Here is a 23,488-nt window from a genome sequence, read left to right as displayed (position 1 = left end):
CGGGCACCTTTCTGCTCAAACTCTATGAGAGCAAACTGTCAGTAAACCTCTGCATTGCAGCAGGAGGAACAGCTGAAGTGGGCCGGGTGAGAGCCAGGGTGGGATTCAAGGGGAAAAGAGGGATTGAGAACGACAGGAAAGGGCTGGCAGAAAGAAAAACTGGAAAAGCGAAGTAAATAGACCTCTTTGACCACAAATGAAGCGTGCGGTGCCCTGCCGGTCATGGGCCGGGCCATATGTCACTGGCCACAGCGCTGGAGACTTTCCTGATCCATTTAGCTCTCAACATTTCCACATCACTCTCTAAAGCTTTAGACACACACACACACACGACTGCTGTGTAAAGCTGCTTTAAAGAATGCAGGAAAAATCCTGTTTGTGCCACCAAAAGAGGCTTTGGTGCCCTGTATTCTCACCCGTTAGGTAAAGGTGTTATTGTGGTATGGCGACGAGAGCCTTGTTCTTGATTTCTAAATGATCTCTCAGGCCGTTTCTCGGTCACCATCTATTGAGCATTTAATGAACTGTATTATACAGCTTTTTATTCAGACTGGACCAGACACTTGTGAAAATGTTATATTTAGCCATTTCATTTCTAACTCTTTCTTTCTTACTTTCTTCTGTGAAACACAAAAGGAGAAACTCTTAAAGATGCACTGGTTAATATTTCCGATGCAATTAACACATGCGAACGAGGACATAAAAGTCATTCAATGCGACTTGAACGGTCAAATAATCCTTTCAAGTGTGATTTTTTTAAATGAATCTGATATGATGATATGTACAGTGTCTAACAAATATATCACTCCATCTACTTGTCATAATAAAGAGAAAACACAAATGTTTTCGGAATCTGTCAAAACGTATTGTCATTTATTAGGAAAATAACAAACTGAGATGACTAAATAGTCTATTCATGTTTTTCTACCCAAATTTGAGCTGGCACATTCAAATTCTCTCAGAAGTCAGAAATTAATCAAGCATAAAATTCAACTATTAACATTTGTTTTCTATTAAGAAAATAACAAGCCAATTTCTGCCTTGTAAAACAGCACATTCTTATGAAAATCATTTTTGAATTATAAATACTACCGTCAAATTAATTCGTTAAGCACTGTATAGATTAAATATATTTAATTCTAGTCTAGTCTAGTCTAGTCAATGAAAAACAGCAAACGGCAGAGTAAAAGTTTGAATATGGCAAACTTTAGAGCAAATGAGGCAGTTTAATATTCTATTCTAGTCTAGTCTAGCCTAGCCTAATCATTGAAAAACAGCAAACGACAGAGTGAAAGTTGGCGAAAAGGGCGACCTTTGGAGCAGCTGAGGCAGCTAACTATTTTTCTATATTGTATTGTACTGTATTGCATTGCATTGCATTGCATTGCATTGCATTGCATTGCATTGCATTGCATTCTAGTCTAATCTAATCTAATCTAATCTAATCTTGTCTAGTCTAGTCTAGTCTAGTCTAGTCTAGTCTAGTCAATGAAAAACAGCAAACGGCAGAGTGAAATTTGGTGAAAATGCAGACCTTTGGAGCAGCTGAGGCAGCTAACTATTGTATTGTATTGTATTGTATTGTATTGTATTGTATTGTATTGTATTGTAGTCTAGTCTAGTCTAGTCTAGTCTAGTCAATGAAAAACAGCAAACGGCAGAGTGAAAGTTGGCGAAAAGGGCGACCTTTGAAGCAGTTGAGCCAGCTAACTATTGTACTGTATTGTACTGTATTGCATTGCATTGCATTGTAGTCTAGTCTAGTCTAGTCTAGTCAATGAAAAACAGCAAACAGCAGAGTGAACGTTGGCAAAAATGATGACTGTTAGAGCAATTGAGGCAGTTAACTATTCTATTTCTGTTCACAACACCAGTCGGGACTGAATCAATCTAATTCAGTTGCCCAGTTTAAGACTCAATCTTGTCACAATGTCTTGGTTCAAAGAACACAAGTCATATGGATCACTTCGATTCAACTTTTATGGTGCCTTTGTGTCCTTTCTACGCCTGAATATTGCCATGAAAAAACGAACAGCGCAGAATTTCTCCTGCGTTATTTGGGTTTGAAATGAAATGAGGAAATGAATAAAGGAATTTCACTTTTGGGTGACCTGTTCTTTTAATATGCCAAGTTTCTTGGCAACAGTAAATAGCCTACAGTTACTTGGTGGAAAACTATTACGACTATTATTAATAAATTCATATCATCTACTGAGCATTGTAGCTTTTTACAGGAAAATGATAAAACGCATTAAACCACAAGCCACCGCGCTTTACTGATTTTACCCCCTAACGGTTATAAAAAAACAACGGTAACAGTTGATATGTGGCCAACTGCTCAAATTGAACAACACTATCCACCAACAACAAACTTGTCCCAGAAAAACAATCAATCTAACACTAAAACCCCAACCTAACTGCGCAAATAACAGCCCGTAACCGAGGGAGGCAATAAATAAAAATGTGAGAATATCGCACATCTTCTACAGCCATAAAAACGGATGTATGTGTGTGACAGAGAGAGAGAAGAGCGAAAGAGAAAGAAAGAGTGCGGGGCATTGATGCTTTACAGAGCAGATTTCCCCGCTGTCCTCTTTGCTGTCAGGGTAAATGTGATGATTTACCCTTTGAGAATATCCTCACTCTCTCTCCCAGTCTCTCTCTCCACTTCAAATCCTTCGGTACATCAATACCAACACTTTAAACCGAAGGGCGCTGTGACTCTCCTACCTGCTGGCTACTCTTAAAAACACTACTCGCTGATATTGAGCTAAGTGTGAAGCGCCAATACTCTCATCCACGGTCTCTCTCTCTCTGAGGACGTCACTGCAGAAAGCAAAAAAACGCAAAGAGGAGCCCTAGAAAACCACTGAGGCGTGCCGTCCAATAAAAACAGCGAAGGGCTGAGTGGAAGTTGGCGAAAACGGCGACTTTTAAGATCAACCGAGGCTGCTGACGCCTAAGGTGCGCGTCTGACGGCGGGCATGAAACGCAGGGCTAGAAGGCCGCCTCGCAGGTGTCGACCTCCCTATTTTATCTCCTGTTGACAGCGTGTTGGGATCATGAGGTTCGTTCAGACACATCGATTGGCGGGTCGAGCCCCCCACCGTGAGCTCGGCACCCTCGCAGGCTTCTGTAAACACTCAAATCCAGAGGATCAATGCGGCTCATTCAACCTGCGCCATTGACTCGGGCACACGCGGCGAATCCCGAAACGCGCGCATTCACAAATAAATTAGAAGCAGACAGGGCCAACCGAACGAGGCCGAGTGCCCTGGTATGAAAAATCAGCTTTTCGGTAAATGAGCTTTGTGAAGAAAAGAGGGATGAGGGGAAGAGAGAGAACTGAGGGCGAGTGAGCGGCAGCAAAAGAGAAATCGATTGGTGATCCAGGTAATCTGTGGGTATGTCCTGGTGTCATTGCGGTAGCAGCACGGCGGAGAGATCAATGAGCCTGCTGTTGTTCTTCTGTAATCCTTAACTATCCATAAGTAATTAACCTTCAGATGAGACGACAGGAAATAAATACGGAAGGGAGGGGCAGAGTGCTGCTGGAGAGAGAATAACAATGAGAAGCACACAGTCTATTTTCTCCCATGACTATCTGTCTGTCTACCTGTCTGCCTCTCTTTCTCTTCCTTTCTGTCCTTCTCTCTCCCTCCTGTCTACCTCTCCCTAACTGTCTTACTCTTCGTGTCCAGCATCTCTTTCTGTCTGTCTGTCTCTCTCTCTCTCCCCAGGTATCTGCCCTGCCTGCCATCCCTGTCATTCTGTCTCTCTCTCCCCTTCTATCCACCTGTCTGTCATCGCTCTCTGTCTCTCTGTCTCTCTACAACTCTCTTTCTGTCCCCGTCTTTGCCTCGGTCAATCTTTTATTTTTTTTGTCTGTCTCTGCCAGTGTAAGTTACTCTGAAAAAGTAATTCATTACTAGTTACTAATTACATACTCAATAATGTATTCACCGTTTGCATATTGTTTTGCACTATTTGCCTGGCCGGGGGGGCTGCTTTAGAATTCAGAAGTTAGACATAATTAATATTGCACATAGTCTGTTTAATATTTGACCTGTGGTTCTCTCTCCTTTATCCCAAATGTGTGCTTTCACTGTGCGTGTGTGCGAGTGTGTTTGCGTGTGTGCGTCTATGTCAATGTGTGTAAGTATGTATGCATATTGTGTGTGTGGACCATTTGTATGTCTGTCTTTTGTTGTTTTCACCTTTTTCTTGTTTTTACAGGTATATATGCCTTTAGTTGTTTTTCCTGTATTCAATGTGTCTCATGTACTGCTGCTTTGTAACAATTAAAATTGTTAAAAGCGCTATATAAATAAAGTTGAGTTGAGTAGTGTAGTGTAATTAGATTACTGCACAAGTTACTCTCTCCAAAAAGTTTTTAATACTGATTACTAATAACTTTCTAAATCTTATATCAATCTTTATTAGTTAGTGATTCAAGGATAGACATAAAAAGGTTCTTTTATTTCACTCAAATATATAATATAAAACTACATAAGGTAGTATTATTGACTGAAGCATTACAAATGTGAGAAGAATACATCAAAGCACAGATTTTAAAGTTAGACTTTGAATTTTGATGTCAATTCCACTATTGCACACATACAGTATTTTACAGGCAGGTTAGTTGAAATACTTCAGAAGTATTTAATTAAATTACAGAAAAAACAAGTAATCCCTTACTTTACTTTTTCCATGGGAAAAGTTATTAAATTACAGTAACGTATGACTTCGTAACACTGGTCTCTGCCCACTATCCCTCTCTTTCCGTCACTCTCTCTTTCTATTTTGCTCTACATGTTTCTCAGTCTGTCTGTCTCTCCCTCCCTGCCTATCTTTCATTCTTTCTCCCTCTGTCTGTCTGTCTGTCTGTCTGTCTGCCGTCCCTCTCTGTCTGTTTCTCACCCTCTCTCTCTTTTCTCCCGTCTACCCCTGTCTGTCTGTCTTTCCTTCTCCGTCCATCTTTCCTTCTTTGTGCATCTGTCTGTCTCTCTCTCTCCCCATCTCTCTTTCTCTCCCTGTCTGCCTTCCCTAACTGTCTTTCTCTTCAAATCCGTCATCTCTTTCTTTCTGTCTGACTCTCTCACCCAATTATCTATTTTCTGTCTGTCTCGGCCCACACATCCCTCTCAAAATAAGGTGCTAAGTAACGTATAAAATATAGAGTTAAGTTTAAAATAAAGTATATGTAACTAAACACATTGACCAAAATATAAACAATTAACATCTATATAAAATGAAGTGTTTGTGTGCATTGATTGTAACAAATTAAGGCTGTAGATTGTTTCTGAGGGTGTGCAGCAGCATGTAGCTGCTCTCTCACCTCTTTAAATGCATCACAATGAAGGAGAAAGTGTGTCTCTGTCTCGACCTCGCAGGTGTCATAGTCGGCACAGACTCGTCTTCCTTTGGAAGTCATGTTCCACCGAGTCTGCCTTTCTCTATGTCCAGACTGTGATCACTGAGTCTGTATTTGGTCAGGATCCGTCTCTGTTTTAAATCTCGAACAGCGTAGAGATAATATGCCACATTGTATTTTCTGTTTAACATTCTCGTTTACTTTGCTTTTTACTTTTCTTTTCCCGATGGTCTAAATATGACTTTTGACTTTCTTTGGTAATCTAGTTGATTCTAATTTTGGGTCTGTTTAGTGGTGCTTGTCTGAAATTTTAGAGTCAGCTGGCAGAGGGCTTTAGGTCTCAGCTCTTGGGTTTTAAGTGCTTCATATCGAAGTGTGTTAGGAGAACTTGAATTAAGGGTCCAGAATTCGGAGGAAAGTTTTTGGATGTATTTTATCAGGGGGTATCTACCCAATTCAGCCCTGCATGCATTAGCAGAACGAATATGTTTCTATCATAGCATTCTATGGTCCGATTCACATTTTGCGTTTAAAACCCCACAGAAAAACTGGAGCTGTAATGCGTTCTCCTTTTTTCCAAAGCGCTCTCCTGGCGTCTGTCGTCGCTAAGCAACCATGAGCCACGATAGCCGTTGAGACGAGGAGGTATAAACAAAGGATATATGGATTATATGGACTGAAAATACCTTGCAATAACTCTGCCACTAGATTTAGTTATGCTGGATACAATAGTTTTAAGAGAGCCTCTTGCATTGCTGTAGGACTGTGCTTCAACATTTCTGTTCTGATGTTGTCTAAAGAGAGTTGTCTCTATACAACTCTGTTTCTCTCCATGTCTATGCCTCTCCCTGTCTTTTGCCCAACTGTCTTTTTCATGTCCATCTTTTCTTTTGTATGCATCTGTCTGTCTGACATTTCTTTCTGTCTGTCTCTGCCTGCCTTCCCTCTCATTCTGTCTCTCTATCCTTCTCTCCTTTATTCTGTCATTGCTCTCTGTCTCTCTACAACTATCTTGTCCCTGTCTATACTCTCTGTCTTTCCCTTACTGTCTTACTCTTCATGCCCATCTTTTTTGTCTGTCTCTCTCTCCCCTAATTATCTTTTCTTTGTCTGTCTATGCCCGTCATCCCTCTGATTCAGTCTCTCTGTCTTTTTATTTTGCTCTACCTGTCTGCTCTTCGGTCTCTTTGCCCAACTGTGTTTCTCTCCATGCCTGTCTCATAGACTCTCTTCTACATGTATATTGCTTCACTGTCTCTTTTACTCTCTATCTATCTTCCATCCTGTCTGCCTTTCCCTAACTGTCTTTCAGTTCTTCTCTCAAAAGTGATTTGTTGTCTCAACAACCATATTGTATTATGCTAAGTAGCTTCTACTTAAAAATATACAAATTCATAAAAGAATTAGCTGAACTTAAAATCCTTTGTTCATGCAACACAAAAATATAAATTACAAGGAAAGCTCATGAGTATGCACAAAGAAAATGGAAAGTTAAAATTAGGTAAACATAACATACATTTACAGAGCAATGAACTTTATATTATCAGTTTAAAAATGCCCTTGCGCCTGAAAAGTTTGATTATTCATGCATTTTTGAATAATCAGCACTTTTTGGGTAGTTATATAGCTGTCAATAAAATGTATAAAGATATTTAAGTTGTTTTAGTATTATTGATGTTGTTTTGTTGTGGATTATCGTTTTCTGTGAAGTTATCATTCAGGTGATTCTTGTTTGTTTTGGTAAGCATAGACCCTGTTCAACCCATCATATGTTTTACCTCAATAAGGAAAACATACATCAGAAATGCAATATGTTGTGTGCTTCTGTAGAGAATCATTCAATGACTGACATCAAATCAGTCGTCAATTATTTCAATACTACTTGTTATTCACAGTGCTATATGAACATTATGGTTAATGAATTAAATATTTAAGTAAAGCCTGCCTTAGCAATGTAAGTTGATTGAACTCGTGCTACATCATTTTTTAAGTAAAGAAGGTCAAGTGAACTCATATATTTTTGTAAACGCAACAAAGATTTTCTTGTTATTTTGACTTAAAGCCTCCTTAAGTTGAAATAACTTAAAAACCATGACGCACATACTGCATATTTTAAGTAAAGTCAACAAATAATTTTTTACAGTGTATGTATCTGTCTGTCTCTCTCCCCAACTGTTTTTCTCTCCCTGTCTGTTTCCTTCTTTCTGTCTAACTGTCTTTCTCTGTGTCTATCTTTCCTCCTGTCTTCCTCTGTCTGTTCTTTGCCAACTGTCAGTCTTTCATTGACTACTTTTCCTTCTGTCTGCAATCCCTCTTTTTCTATCTCTCTTTTCTCCTATATTACTTTCGCTGTCTCTCTCCCCAACTGTCTCTCTCTCTCTGTCATCCTTCTCTTTCTGCCTCTCATTCATCGATCTTTCTCTCCCTGTCTTCCTTTTCTTCTGAGTGTATCTGTCTGTCTCTCCCTTTCCACAAATATCTTTCTCTCTCTGTATATCTTTCCTCCTGTCTGTCTCTGTAGGTCTGTCCTCCCTCTCTGTCTGCCCAATTGTCTTTCTCTCGTATCTATCTATCCTTCTGTCTGCCTGTCATGCCTCTCTGTCTTTCTCTTTCCAACTGTCTTTCTCTCCGGCCTATCTATGTGTCTGTCCATCTCGCTTGCTGTTTTTCTGCCTATTGTTTCTCTCTGCCTGATCTCTTTTTCATTTTGTCTGTCACTCTCCCTAACTGCGTTCTATCTTTCCTTCTTTTTGCCATACCATTTTCTTCTTTTAGGTCTCTTTCATCACGCCAGTCTCTCTTTGTCCATCTGTTTTAAACATAATTGATGTTCTCACATTTGTGCATCTGGCATTATTGTCTAAAGGTTCATTTCACCTGACAGAATATTGTCAAGTTTGTTAACATTCATCCAACCATTTTCCACCCCTGTCTGTCATTCAAACGCCTGTCTGTCTACACATCTCCGACTTTGACAAATCACAGGCATCAAAGCAATATTAACAGAGCAAACGATCAGCATCAAGTGGGAGGCACAGACGACAGGCAGGACACTCACTTACCGACAAATTCAGAAAGGAAAACCACAAAAAAGGGTGTAACCAGGTCATTAATGCCCTGCACGTATCCACTAGCCGGGTGACGGATGGCCCAGATGAACAGAATCCTTTCAAACACCTGAAAAACAAAGAAAATCCTGCTTAACATCACGAAATTATTCATTTCTGGTCAGAACGGTAATTATCGTCAAGAATCGTAGAAGTTCATCGTTGCATAATTTACACTCTTGACAAAGCAACAGGTCCACTCCATCATCTGCATCTTCTAGCCCAGCTGCATTTGAAGTGCTCGCCGCTTTTAGGATTGTGCGTCTTAATTAACTGAATTGAGAATGACTTGTAAATTCCTAGTGAATTTGAGTTGAATTGAGGATTTAAACAAAATCATAATGCAAATTTGAATTTAAGGAATTAGAACGAAAACAAAACTAATTTCCTATAAAAAAAAAAAGAAATTAGCCGATAACAATAACCCGATAATTCTTTAGCATTGAAATCCGATAACCGATATATTGGCATACATACAGTCTCTAAATATGAATATAAAATTCCCTAAGACTGAAACAAAAGGCAATAATGTGGACAACTGCTTATTTTTAAAATCATTCACTGCAAAAAAACAAGGTTACCATTAGTTCTCTTTCTTCCCCTGAAACGATTCTTTAAACTTCAAATTTTTCTGGAATATTTTTTTATTTAATAAACAAATTATAGATGTTCTTCCACAGCAACCCAGATTTTTTTCTTAATAGCTATACATATACAGAAAGCATGCTGACAGCAGTCTGATTCAAACAATTTGCTTTTCTTCCTTTTATTTACACATTCAAAAAAACTGAATCTAAATACATCAACAATTATTGCTAATAGCAGTAAGTGGATGATCACGACAGAAAAACAGTGCTGTACTGTATTATAACTGTGAGCAGCGTGCAGGTGAAGACGTTTAACCAGAGGAAATGATTTATCTGCTATAATACATCAACCTAAATTTTATTATCGGCCGATACCGATACGGCCAATAATTTATTGTGCATCCCTATTCATAACCAGCCTGACAGTGATGTGTGCCCGGCTTCAGAGAAAAATCAGTTCAGAAAAAAAGATTCTTCATTTCAAAAACAAAAAGGCATAAGTCAAATTTATCTAATGTATATTTTACGTTTTGTCACAAATCTAATTTAATTTCTCTGTTGCGTGACTCGGTTTTCTTCTAAATTAAATAAATTCCTCTTTCCGTCATTCAGATTCAAATCCATTAAGACAAACAACTCAAGCTCATTGTTTAAACATAAAATTTGGTTCTTTGCTTTCTACCCTGGTTACAAGCATCTGCTTCTTAAAAACACCACAGCACCCCCTACTGGTTTGCATGCCATGGCACAAAGCTCAAATCCACCGACACAAATGAAAAACCTATCCACAAAAGTCAGCTTTGTGAGCGCATGAGGCGTGCGTTGCTTGTTGCCTGTGATCAGCCCTTTTGTGTGCCGCTTTTTGTGGGCGTCTGATACAGACTCTGGTGTTGATGCAGAAGAAGATTATCACCCACCTCCTGCACCTGAGGCTGCTGGAACAAAGGAACCAACGGGTTTGTCCTCGGGATATCGATGTGAATCTGCAAAAAAAAAAACACACACACAAACAGGTAAACTCCAAAACAAACCAGTTACCGATTCGGTGTGCCAGAAACACAAGTGACCCGGCTGAAAATAAGAACGTAAAATCAATATACCCCAAAGGACAAAATTGAATTACACATGCCTTTTTCCAACCAGTAAATGGAAGAAAACCATCAGGGTTCAAACTGCACGCGGCATCGATCCGGTTCGTAACGAGCTACGCGCGAAACCTGAATGAACTCTTTATGAAAATTTGCAACGCCACCTTCGGCTGGCGACCATCTGGCTCATTGCATTTTTACTTTAAAAATGGCTCGGCAGTAATGCAGGTCACCGGACGGTCACCCGAGTGTACTTCACTTGTATTCACCGCTGTTCTCTGGCCTCTCCTGACTGTCCACACTAAAAGGTCATTTAATGTTTCTCTCCAGACAGCCAGGGGCCAGTCCAACAGCTCCGTACGACCATATAAATCCTTTTAAAGGTCTGTGTCCGATTTGTACCGAGGTAGATGAAACGAGAGGGTTGGAGCCAGCGGGCCCTGAGAGGAGAGGAAGCTGGGAATAGCAATCGACTACCAGTCTTGCACCATTAACCTGAGTTTTACAGCCTATAAGCATATTGATCTCAACTCACAACATCTGGATGTGTTACCAAGGCTATCTGTAGCTTTCTGGCAGGTATAACTCAAAGGATTGTGGGATTGACTGGGGTGTTGCCAAGTCCAGTGGTTCTCAAACTGCCAGCCCCAGGGTGGATCTAGGGGGCCACAGATTTTTTGATCATAAATTTGATGCAGTCAAATGTCAGAAAATAAGACCACCAACCAAAAGAACTAATGTCCCCCGGCATTGTATATCTGATTATTTATTCAATTACAATTCTAAGTTTAAATCCTTATTTGGGGAGCTGCTAAGCGATGAACCCTACACAAACCACTGGCCTCCTCAGCCATTGGGGACTGATGTACATGGACAAAAGTATAGGAGCGCCCCCCTTAGAAAGAACGGGTTTGACTGCTTTAGTCATTTCTATGAGCACAAATCTTAAAGGGATAGTTCACCCAAAAATGTGATTTCTGTCAACATTTACGCACCCTCTTGTCATTTCAAGCCTATGTGATTTTCTTTCTTCTGTAGAACTCCAAAGAAGATATTTTGAAGAATGTTGTTACCTGGCACCCATTCACTTGCGTTGGTTTCGTGTCCATAGAATAAAAGTGAATGGGTGCCAACACAGTTCAGTTACCAACTTTCTTCAAAATATCTTCTTTTGTGAATGATGAAAGAATTTTCCTTTTTTGGGTGAACTATCCCTTTAATGCTACTGCACATAATTATATTCTAGAGAATCAGGAGCTTTTAATTTTAATAGCATCCATTTTTGCAGAGCCCTTTCCTATTCCAACGTCCCTGTGCACAAAGCAAGATTCATAAAGAACGTAAATCTAAAAGTGCAGAATCAAATACTGGATTTGTCGACTCTCTAAATGAAAAGCTTTTCGATTAAACTGATAGCCTTGAAAATAATAAAGAGCCATTGTCATGTATGGAAGTAGGCACTCGTATAACTATCCTCCAAGGTTTAATAACTTAACTCAAAATAATCATTTTATTATGAGGCATTCAAACAGAAGCTATATAAAGAAAAATTGTTAAAAGATGTAGTGCTTTTGGAAGACTCTTCTCATCGCATTACACGGGGAAGTGTGTGTTTTAATCACAGCGAGGTGTTCTCTGCTCATGATCATTTCAGCTCCCTAAGGCCATCTGTTTGGAAACCTGTTAGAAATTGCGGAAATCATTCTGAGAATATAAACACACTAGTCAAAATAAAGATCTGTGATGTACACTTCATTCTGACAAATATATGATGGTCGGGTAGGATAAATGACAGGCCCCGATGGACATGTTTGGTTGTATGGTGGGCCACTGGGCTGTCGAAATATCCTGTCAGCTGTCAGAATAGGCCGGATGATTAAGTACTGTACAGCACCATGCAGTTGGATTTGCATTTTTATGTTTTGCATGGCTCATTGTTACTGCTAAAAACAAATGCACGGATTAAAAAAGGACTTTTAGGATCTTGCTAGCACAGGTGACATTAACAATCTGTTTTATCACCTCGTTTCTAGTCCCGTTAACCCAACCAGTGTTTGCTCATGAATTACCATCATTGTGTCTTTGAGTAAGACACATTACCTCACATTGATCCAGAGAGACTATTCCAGTAATGAAGAAAACAGTCTGCAAAATTACAGTATTATTAGCAGGGATGTACTTATGCAAAAAGTTGAGTAGAAAGTTGTGTGTATTTGGTTCAGACTTTGAGATATTGTTTCTGTTTCTAAAACTGATGTGACACAGGTACAGTAATGCGCCTAACTGACATATTCAACAACAACCTATAACTATTCCTTCGGATGAGACGTTAAACCGAGATCCTGACTCTCTGTGGTCATTAAAAATCCCATATAAAAGAATAGGGGTGTTACCCCTCATCCTAGCCAAATTCGCCCATTCGCCCATTCGCCTCTATACATCACGGCCTCCTAATCATCCCCATATGTACTAATAAGCTTCGTAACTCTGTCTCCTCTCCACCAATCAGCGGTTGTGTGATGGGCGTTCTGGCGTAACATGGCTGCCGTCGCATCATCCAGCTGGATGCTGCACATAGGTGGTGCTTGAAGAGATTCCCCCCTCACATGTAAAGTGCTTGGAGTACCTAGAAAAGCGCTATATAAATGGAACAAATTATTATTATTAAGTTCACAAAACTACCATAGCCCTCACAAAAACAAGACCGATTGTGAATCACACAGAATAGGCGTCAAAACATGAGTGCTTCTCACAGCAGGCCTATTAAAGTCATTGTCTCAAGCCTGATTCACACATACTCCGTATTTTTTTACGTGCCGATGTAAACCGATTAGATCAGGGGTCTTCGACCAGGGGTCCGCGGTCGAACTGCAGCAGGTCCGATAATTACTGTTTACTCACAGGCAACGTTGTTTAAAATGTAAAGCTTGGGTACAGAAATATTACCACCGATGTTCTCTTTAAGCTGCGCACCTGCGCAGCCGCCGGGACTCATTGAAGCTCCTGCGCATCGCAATTTTAACCTGCGTGTGTGCAGACAAAAACATCCATTCAGGCAATGGAAGAAACGTAACATATGCCTCATAAACACCTTTAGGGTTAGAATAAGTGCATTCTCTGTCTCCCTCCCGATAGAAGTACACATGAAAGGAGTTGCGTGCAAATAAAGTGCATTCTCATGTTACTGATCTTCTACTCAAATTTGTTAAAGCTGTAAAGCGCTAATTTGACAGCCAAATGACACCACACCGCCTCTACATTGTAAACCCTTACAGAACTATCGTACGTGTTTAAAATCAATAAAAAACGTGCACAGTGTAGTACTGATGGTGCACGTCAAACAAGTTGCCACCGTGTACACGTTTTCATCGCATCATGTAGCTCTCCTTAGTCTGATATGATGCTCTGCAGAAAAAATGTTTTGTTCATTTTCGTGTAACAGCCGTGACAATGAGGATCCACAAGAAAGACAACTGAGCTCGGAATTATAAAATAGCGGTGTGTTCTGCAAAACACAGAGAAGCGGAAGAAAAGAATGACTCTTAATAAAACTCTGGCAAGGTTCGATTGTAATATGAATGCAACACAGACCGAAGCCATCTAACCGAACCAAAAACAGGAAGTCATAAGATACGACCCAAAAATCAAATGATTTGGTAATATAAAAGGAGTGTTTATTAGATCTGTCTTTGTGATTGTAACGGAGGAAGTCCAGGCACTGTTTTGACTGCATTTAACAATTTACAATATCTTTGCGTGTTACCGGCTTGCTAAAAACTCCATCATATGCACAGGCACACATTGAGCTTGTTTAACCCAGCCGCCACGATTCTTTTGGATGTCCGGTAACTTCTCTATCAAAATATACATCATGAAAGCTGACCAACCACATTACGACTTATTCTAATGCAGTTCGCTTCGATATCTTCTGGTTCGCTGTTAAAACGCCAGTGTGAACGCTAAGCAAACCAGGACTAAAATGTATTTACTTTTTTTGTCCGGACCAAAACAACCAAGAGAACCAAACTACAAATGTAAACACACCCTTACATACTAAACGCAACGACACAGCAATGGCACAAGTTTATTTTATCATACTAAACGTGCCACGTGTGAACAGAACACACCTTAGAGTTTTGAAGAGAAATGTGTGATTGATGCCAAAAACTCCCTTTACAATACAGTATCTATATCATTAAAACTACACAAAACATATTTTTACTCTAGTACAAAGCTGCATTACAAGTCAAAGCGATCATTATCAATAATGCATTAAGGTAACCCGTTTAAATGCACCGAGTTTAAGTATAGCGGTGTATTAGCAGCTTGTTTGTCCACTAAATTTCCCATCTGGATCAATAGTGCGTATCTAGCTATCTATCTACAAGACAGCCGGATTTCCACTGTTTGCCTTCAGCCATCATGAATTAGACTAATTTAATTAAAAGCGGGTGATAAATACTTCTTTTAAATATAACCAAGTAAGAATCAACTAACACAAATCTATAGTCGTGCTTTGGCTCCCCATCATTTATTTATGTGGTAAGTCAGGGTTGCCTGGGGCCGTGTCTTACTGCGGTTACTCAGGAACTAGTCTTAAATAGATGGCTTAGCTATTGCCATTAAATCTGGTCCGCTTTGTTGCTTATTCTGGTCTAAGAGCCACCAATTTACACAGAACAAGGTCATCCAACTAGCATGTAAAATCCAATACAAGTGAGTTTCCCAGTTAACCATGCTCTCCCTGTTATAGAAACAGTATACAGACATTTTTCAAAAGATCTGAACCTAACGAACATCAAATGCGGCGAAAAGTTTTTCATCAAAGGCACTCACTTCACATCCCTTTACATCCCACTTCAAGGTGACTTTCGCATACATTTTGCGAAACAGTCAATCAAAACGGATCTCCATTCTCATTCCTCTCGGCAAGTGCCGTTATGTTATACAACATGCATCAGACGGCCTTTACCTGTCGATACGTATCTCTGTGGTTGTCGTCTGTTCTGGAGTGGTAATACTGCTCGATAAAGCCAAAATATTCCTCCCTCTTCCTCTGGAGAACCAGATCCCTGCGTTCCTTATTGGCCGGAAGGTATCCCTGAGAAAAAGAACAGGAGAGGGAGGAAATAAGATGGGAGATTTTGTATGCCCACTTTCACCATGCTTTTCATTCTTGCCCTGTAACCAAAACATCGCTTATAAATAATGCAAACCGAACGATATTAAAGCATTATGTAAATTCTGTCTAATCGTGAAATATGCACCCTTGGATAAAAGAAAAGCTATAGGTTGGGTAATTTCAATACAATGGACTTCTGGATTGCGTACTTCCTACATTTTGAAAGTGCATTTATCAGGACCAGACCTCACGTGAGGATAATGTTCTTTTGTGTTTTTTGTTGTGATGCTTATACAATGAAAAATGTAAAACGCTTCTAACAAGAGATGTTTAATACACAATTACATTTCTGCTCACGCATGATGAATTCCAAACTACATTACCAGCAACCAGATTTTTACTTATCTAGAGATTTGGGAAGTACAAATACAGTTCGATACTTTTGTTTTGGGGTTTGTTGAAATCCCAAACTCTTCAACTTGATCAACAGTAATATCGACGATTTCCTAAGGACTAATTCACTATTACATAAAACACACAACTTCATTAAACCACGACAGAAATATTAAACCTCTAATCATGTGGCTATAAAACTAACACGGATGAAATTGTGTAAATGCGTAGTTAATATCTACAGAAGAGTCTCTTAAGAGAAGGCGACAAGTGTTTTTGTTGAGCAGACGTGGGGGCGTTGAAGCTGTCCGTTAGAGGCTTGTCGGGCACCTCCATCATGTTTCCAAAAAAACAGTTTTTAAAGCGTCTGCGCCCTATTGTTCTTCAACTCGTTTTAATGAGCACACACACAAAGTCGCCAACTGCAGAAATACATAAATAATAACTTATATTCAGATCAGAGTCTCGAGCACGTCTGTTGCTTCAGGCGAGGAATAAATGCGTAAACTCTCAGTCCATCCGCTCTTTCCAATCTGTCGCATCAGCAGCCCTCCGAACTATTATAATGCAATTACATTTTACACTGCAAATCAAAGTGATCTTCATACGAGTTTCAAGAGTTTGTATTCGTTACCACAATATATTTTTGCATTAGGTTTGCATCTACGGCCAGCTCATTTTAGACTACTGTATGCAATAATGCGTCATATGCAAACACAAATGTGCGGTTCCACATACGTGACATTTAAACGTGAGCTTACTAGAACTCTATGCCTCCCAAAAATAAATAATATAACAGATGCACGCTCAGAAATGCTTCATATTAGGATTCTTTCAGTGCGCATCTACCTCAATAACCTTATACATAAAGAATGATTCTGTTTAATCCCCTGCAAACATCGCATAAAGCAGGAAATGCTTGAAGAAGCCGGGTTGAGGTGTGTATCTTCTTGAACAGCTTAGCCTGGAGGTGTGTGTTATTGACTGTGTAAGCATGTGCCAGAAAGTCAAATGAGTCTTGTAAAGCGCTCTCCGAGCATCCTCACGCAAGCAGTCATAACGCGGCGACCCACTCGAGCCCTTCTATGATGGTGTTGGCAATTCTGCTGACATAAATTGCTCGCCAAGGGAAATAATGCAATACAAATCAATACCGCACATTAAACTGAGAATGCCAAAGAAGTTTTATACTCTCTAATAGTCTATGCAGAATAAAATCGAACGGTTGTGGCAGACATCTTGTGCTGCATGTAAATAATGTGCAATAAAATGTGTTTTTGTAAGTAGAATTGTTGGTTATCAAATAATGACAGCTAGTGTAAATCAGAATAGAAAATATTTGTAAGTTTTTTTTTTTTATAGCTTTTTAGAACGCCGACACAGAAAGTGCAAGCATGTAAAAATTAAAAGTACAGGTATCTACTTACTGATAACAGTCTCCAGGTGACTGGCCGAACTTCACGTGGCATACCTGACCAACTATGCTTTCGTAACTCTTCTGTAGAAATAAATAAAATAACATTTAAATTACATAAACACTTAAGAGCATCAACAATTTATCTGTATGCCGTGATAGATCATCATGCGAGATGCACATCGAATAAACAGTCAATCATTCATCGCAGGACAGGCAACACTCTAATTTATAGCTCCACCCATAAAGTCAATAAACAATTATTTTTAATTAACAAACGCAGTCACACCATACCACCGTGGTCTCTGGTAACTCCAATACGACAGTTACACCTGGTACTCGACCCGGGCATCGATTAAAAAATGTTTTGCTCAAGAATACAAGTGAACGAAGAATGCCTTGGGACGTTTAAAAAAAATATGAAATAAAAAGTTTTACAATAAGTGGCAAATAGTTGCCGTTACAACTAGTGAATTTACGACAAATTCTCACGGTCTTACTTTTGAGTTTTTATTAAAGGTTAACTTCACAAAAAAATGACAATTTTGTCATGAATTACTAAACCTCAATTTGGTCCAAACTTAAATAAATGTATTTGTTCTGTTCAACACAAAGATAGATATTTAGAAAAATGTTAGCAACTGATATTTCTGGGGCACCATTGAGTTCCATTATTTAAAATGAAAATATTTTTGAATGTTTTGAAAATGTTTTTCCAAATTCTTCAAAATATCTTCTTTTATGTTCGACAGAACAAAAATAATATACAATATTTTTTCTACTATGGTAGTCAATGGTGCCCCAGAAATTTCAGTTGCTAACATTCTTCCAAATATCTTCCTCTGCATTCAACCAAACAAAGAAAATTAACACAGGTTTAGAACAACTTGAGGGCGAGTAATTCATAACAGAATTAAAATTTTAAGGTGAACTATTAACTGGTTTATTTTTACCTTGTTGTTGTTGTTATAAAGACAATAACCTGCATAAATAACAACGCAGGTGGACGATAATGAACAATACATTTCCGACCTGCACAGGTGCTGAAATTTACAGTTCCGTTAGGGTCATCACGATTATTGTGCGTTAAAACCACATCTACGAAAACTCAAATGCTCACTGATAAACATCTGGCGAGATTGCTCCAGGGTCATTTTGAGTTACAACAAACACGAATGCGATATAAAAACGCTGTTGAAATACTAATGGTTTTGGACACCTGCCAAGCGTAATACGATAGCGAAATGATGAAAGATCTCAGAAGCCATTATGAACCCTGGATTCTGCGTGAGGAACCCCCTCCAACTATATCACCAGAACATTTTTCATAAGGCACTGAGAAAGAAGTGCATAAGCATGATTTTTCTCCAATGACTGATGATCTTCATTCCCCTGTGATTTGGGCCTGTCACTCAGGATGCTCGGGGCGTGCGGAGGCTGAAACTTCGTTAAAAAGCACAGAAGACTGAGTTTCGTTGATGCGATCATTATGGTATCTGCGGCACAAATGAGCAAAGGCACTTGTTTTTTCGCTCCGTCGGCTCGCAGGTGCGCTAGAAGATAAGATCGGTTGGAGGGCGTGAAGTGAACAGAAGGGCCTCTCAGCGTGAATTCAGGAAGACTGGGATAACACCACGGACGAGACTCATCTATCCTGCCATCCGACACCCTTCTACCTGGCAAACAGATTCGGCTGGAGGCGGGGAAACAGGCGGGAAAATGATGGTACAACAAATGAAGGACTTAAATATCTTACAAACAACCAGGGGACTAGAAATGACCTGAAAAGAGGGGAGAGAGACATTTCTAATCCCTACTAGTTTCCCATTTTCTATTTCTACATTTCTGTTTCCAAAAACATCTAAACAAAATATTTCCAAGTGTCCAGTTTGAAAGACACGCCATCATGTTCTAACTTTAATGCCAAAACAAATTAGCAGAAATGATCGACCTACCCAGGTCTGTGTTGGGGCTGGCAAGCAGCTGTTTAAATTTATCCAATCGAGTTTTCTCCCTCACTGTCATGGGCGGAGCTCCTGAGGAATTTTGGTCCGAAATGCGGGCGACCAGCGGTATAAGGGGCCGGACGGGAAGTGACTGCTGTTTCTGTAGGGTACTACGTGCTGTGTGGGATGAAGAACAAAGCAAAAAGTCACAAATACTGATAGTTATATATTTTAATTGACATCCCTCTGAACACATTTGACCTTTATGATTTTACATGCATAAGATGATATCTTTTAAATAGCAGCAACTTGCAAACCTGCGTTGACATTCAGCTGAGCATCGCTGCAGGACTTCACCACCCTGCCATTGGCCGTACCGCTCTCAACATCCAGCTGATCTGCATCAGGCTTTGTGCTGATTGGCTCCTGCTTGTTCAGTGGGGGGGGCTGTGTGTCTGTGTCCTCAAGGGCTTTGGAGAGTTTGAGGCTGGGAGTTTGAGGCGTGGATCGTGATTGGACAGGTGATGATGAGGTCTGTTTGAGACCGAATATACCATCATCCTCTTCATCATCAATGTCCCATGCGTCATTGGTACTGCGTGCAAATTCATGGAACGATGATGCCTTTTTGGATTTGGTGTTGACGATGCTTGCTTTTGGAGTGTCTTTAAATCTGAAAAAAACATGCAAGACAAACAACTTGAAAACAGATGTACTGCACACAAAGACACAGGCTGGGATTCAATTCGAAGGCTGCATCCTCTGGAGGTTTATTATTTCAGAAAAGAAGAATGAAACTGTATAATGTTTTTCATCTGAACGGCGACAACCACGATGGCGTCTGGGGTCAACACATGCGACCTCCGAAAGCCGCAGCCTTCAAGTTGAGATGCAGCTATACAGTTCATGAAAATAATAGAAAACACACATATATGCTATAAAATATATGATAAAAAGATGATGCACTTCTTGCAGGCAAAACACATGTTTATTAATAGATCCGTGAAAGTAAAAATGAAGAAAATGACCGGACGAAAAACTAAAGGGGGGATGCTTGACGTTACAGGTAACAGGACTTACTGACGGTGTCTCCGTGGATCCAAAGGGGGGTGCTGTGCTCCATATACTGGCTGTAAGCTAAGAGAAATAAAATCTTACATGGACTATAGTGTGAATAGAGTGAATAAAACAGAGCTGGGTGACAGACACTATTTTTTTTTTATCTATTACTATTTTCTTTATTATAATGTGTGTGAAGCTGCTTTGCAAAAATGAAATTGTGAAAAGCGCTATGTAAATAAAATTGACTTGACACAGAACCTTTTTTATTATGAGTGCATTATGACTAGTGTCATCAAAATGAATATGTAGCATTACTGCAATATCTACAAATATCAACAAAACATTTATTTTATACATATTAGCTTCTTTAAACTAACCTGGATTTACAGTTCCTAAATCAACAAACTTCATGAGGTGCATCATGGAATGGTTTTAAATTAAATTAAAGGAATTCCCATGTTTCCTGGCCACTTGTTGGCTGACTTTTCTATTGGTTTGATTATTTTTTGATTTGGACCAACAAATCAATAAATAATAAATGCAAATCCCGTAAAGTACTTAAAATCAAAAGCATAAATATTTTTGGACAATGTAATCTGGTGACATTCAAAGCACAACAATGAGCTTAAAACGGCGCTTAACGTCTCATAATAGCAAAAACAACAAAAGGATGTGAAATTGATCGCATGACAAAAAAATTAAACTCAGTGTGACGCGAACAATGCGGCTTAATTTTTAAATGTCAAAATTATGAGGAACAAAGAAGATTGTGATTGTCGGATGTGTCACCCAGCTCCAATCATAAACACAGGGAAAGCAAAGAAGACTACAGACACAGAGTTTAAGGCAATTCTTGACCAATGACAGCAGAAAGTACAGCTCGTATTAAAAAGCTACAAAACATAAAATAAAATAAAACTCTACAATAAGAGTGGCAATTTTGAGTTATCGTACGGTGTCCGGCATAATCATAAAGTGAGTCCAAAAATTCCCGTACTAAGCAGAATCTTCAAGGCAACACGGACCAGTTGGTACTTTGTTTGGTTTTTACAAGGCCATTTTTCTGTTGATAACCGCTGAAACCGTCCAAATAGTAAATGTATTATGTGCAAATGGAGACTTGAGATAATTGGCAAAAGAATGCACAATGCATTCCAAACTGGTCTCATCAATTTTCACACAGCTAGGTTGAATAAAAGGTAAATTACTTCCAGATATGTAAGCAAGCAGAATGCATTTGCATTAAATATTGGGTTGTGAGCGAGGAGCACGTTGGAGTTTCCCAGAGGGCACTGTTATCTTAAACACGTAGTGTTCCTTCCTCTTGTCTACACACATTGGGCCTTATCACACTACACATATAAAATGGTAAGAAAAAAACGCAGACAGAATACAAAAATGAATTTCCCTTCAAAAAATTATAGTAAAGACACGCTCTTTTGTGGCTCATATTGTTTGGCAAAGCACAAACTACAGTTGCTCAGAGGGATCTAGTAACAATTTGGCATCCTCTGTCCTTTCTGTTGACTGAGATAAGTTGGGGGGAAGTAACCACACCTCTTATGCACTTATGCTATGCCTACAGTGTCATCCAAGTGCAACGGATCCAGCCAAACAACAATTCAAAACCACTCCCTAACAAGGCTGCTTCTGCTCGGGTTGCTTATCTTCCTTCATCTCAACGGGGAATTCCATCCATTTTTCCGACATAATCACTCCATTCATAATAGCTGTCCAGACATCATGAGGACTACACTGGTTGTGATGTAGTGTTCGTGAAACCAAATGATTAGTTACTCATGAGAACAAATATTATCTGTTTTGGTAAAAAAATATTTTGGAAGCCACTAGAGTGTGTGGGACTTAATCTCTCCTTTCTACAACAAATGAACAAACAAAAACGTTCAAATATTGGTGACACTCTGGAGGCGTATTCAAGCATCTTTTGAATAATTTGAGAACCCTTTCTGCCCCAGGATAAGATTAGTATGATAAAGTGCATCCAAAAACTGACAATACAACAATTTTGTTATTTATTATTAAAATCTTGCTTTGGCTGTACACACGGATACAGTCGACAAGAGATTTACTAGTATATGCATGTAAATCCTTTCGTCAAACGCCAAACTGTCTCTACAACTCAAAACAAGACCTTGATCGATAATGACTAACATCAAGGTCAAATGAATAAGATAATCAGAAGCAATTGAGATATCATATGATCAGGAAGTTTCTGTGCCATAAAATTGCTATTTTTTATATATATATAAACATTGAGTCGGACTGAACCCAGACTCAGTGCTAAAACATCACTAAAATAAGGTGGAAATGACCCCTACGTATTTATCTTAAAAGAGTGCCATCATAAAAGGAAATCCACTTAAAATATATTCCACTGTTTTACGTTTTAATGTTTTCAACTGTAGTACACATGTGGTTAAAGTAATGATAGCAAAAAACTGATTGCATGCAAGTTCCTCTTAATGACAATTATGCAACCGCCAATGTAATATCCAAACTGTCCAGTCATCACAAGCAATATCCAAACTGTCAAGTCATCACAAGGGTTTTGATACAATCATCATCTCTCACTCATACAGAGTTGAACAGATTCTCATAAAACTCCAAAGAATCTGCAAAGTTAACAACTCTGTCCAGTCAAAACAAAAAGGTCCTTCACATACAGTTATGACACATTATAATTTAAACTAGCAGAACATACAAGCCTATGAGTTGAGTGTTTTGACAATAAGATTGCAAACAACAATTCATAACAACAATTACTGCCACAGTTTTAACAAATTGTATTGTTAGTTTTGATAGTGCTAAGTCTAGCTAGTAAATTCAGTAAGAGTTAACGAAAACCACGATAACTTGTAGGCATCACATGGCAACAAGTTTAAGACATAATAATATATTTCTCTTATGCCCCAAATAATCGGACTTTGTGCGTTAAAGGCGCACAGGCTCACAAATGCGGTCTAGTTAGTCAGCTCACTACATATTGAAACACAGCCACAGGGTTCAGCAAACAAAGCAGGTGGTCAGAGCTAAAACTAAATATGTAGTCATCTATAAGCATTAAAGTGTGTAGTTACGCGAGGGAAAAATATAATTAAATTCACCTTCCGGGAACCTTTGCGTTCCTTCTCCAGAAATGAATCCTGTTGTCGGTGGCCATGGCAGTAAGACGCCCGGATTCCCCTCTCTCTCAAACCGCCATAAAACCCGACAAAACGCCGATCCCCCACATGTGCCAATGTGCAGCAGCGAAAACGGCGCTATTTGTTTTGTCAGCAAATGTGTAACTTTGTTTCGATGAGTTATTGCTCGTATTTTGTCAACATAGAATAAGCATACCGCTGTTCTGGATGGACGCCGCCATCTTGGTGGCG

The 23,488-nt window shown here is 39.3% G+C and overlaps 1 protein-coding gene across 2 annotated transcripts in view; it reads right to left on the bottom strand.

Moving 5' to 3' along the window:
* The window catches only part of tbc1d22b (TBC1 domain family, member 22B), a 44,426-nt gene extending 20,938 nt beyond the window's left edge, over positions 1–23,488 (bottom strand). The window contains exons 1-8 of one of the 2 annotated variants that reach the window (XM_056772562.1): positions 23,219–23,488; positions 20,112–20,168; positions 19,349–19,704; positions 19,041–19,208; positions 17,099–17,169; positions 15,129–15,257; positions 9,986–10,051; positions 8,437–8,551 (exon numbers count right to left, since the gene is read on the bottom strand). In XM_056772562.1, coding sequence (XP_056628540.1) covers positions 8,437–8,551; positions 9,986–10,051; positions 15,129–15,257; positions 17,099–17,169; positions 19,041–19,208; positions 19,349–19,704; positions 20,112–20,168; positions 23,219–23,274 — 1,018 coding nt within the window. In that variant the 5' untranslated portion in view covers positions 23,275–23,488. The remainder of the gene's footprint in view (positions 1–8,436; positions 8,552–9,985; positions 10,052–15,128; positions 15,258–17,098; positions 17,170–19,040; positions 19,209–19,348; positions 19,705–20,111; positions 20,169–23,218) is intronic. The other variant, XM_056772563.1, reaches the window with a different exon arrangement.

This window comes from Triplophysa dalaica, chromosome 18, assembly GCF_015846415.1.
Source record: "Triplophysa dalaica isolate WHDGS20190420 chromosome 18, ASM1584641v1, whole genome shotgun sequence".
Classification (NCBI taxonomy): Eukaryota; Metazoa; Chordata; class Actinopteri; order Cypriniformes; family Nemacheilidae; genus Triplophysa; species Triplophysa dalaica.
The sequence above is the reverse complement of the archived record's forward strand: the minus strand, read 5'-3'. Positions and strand labels throughout refer to the sequence as shown.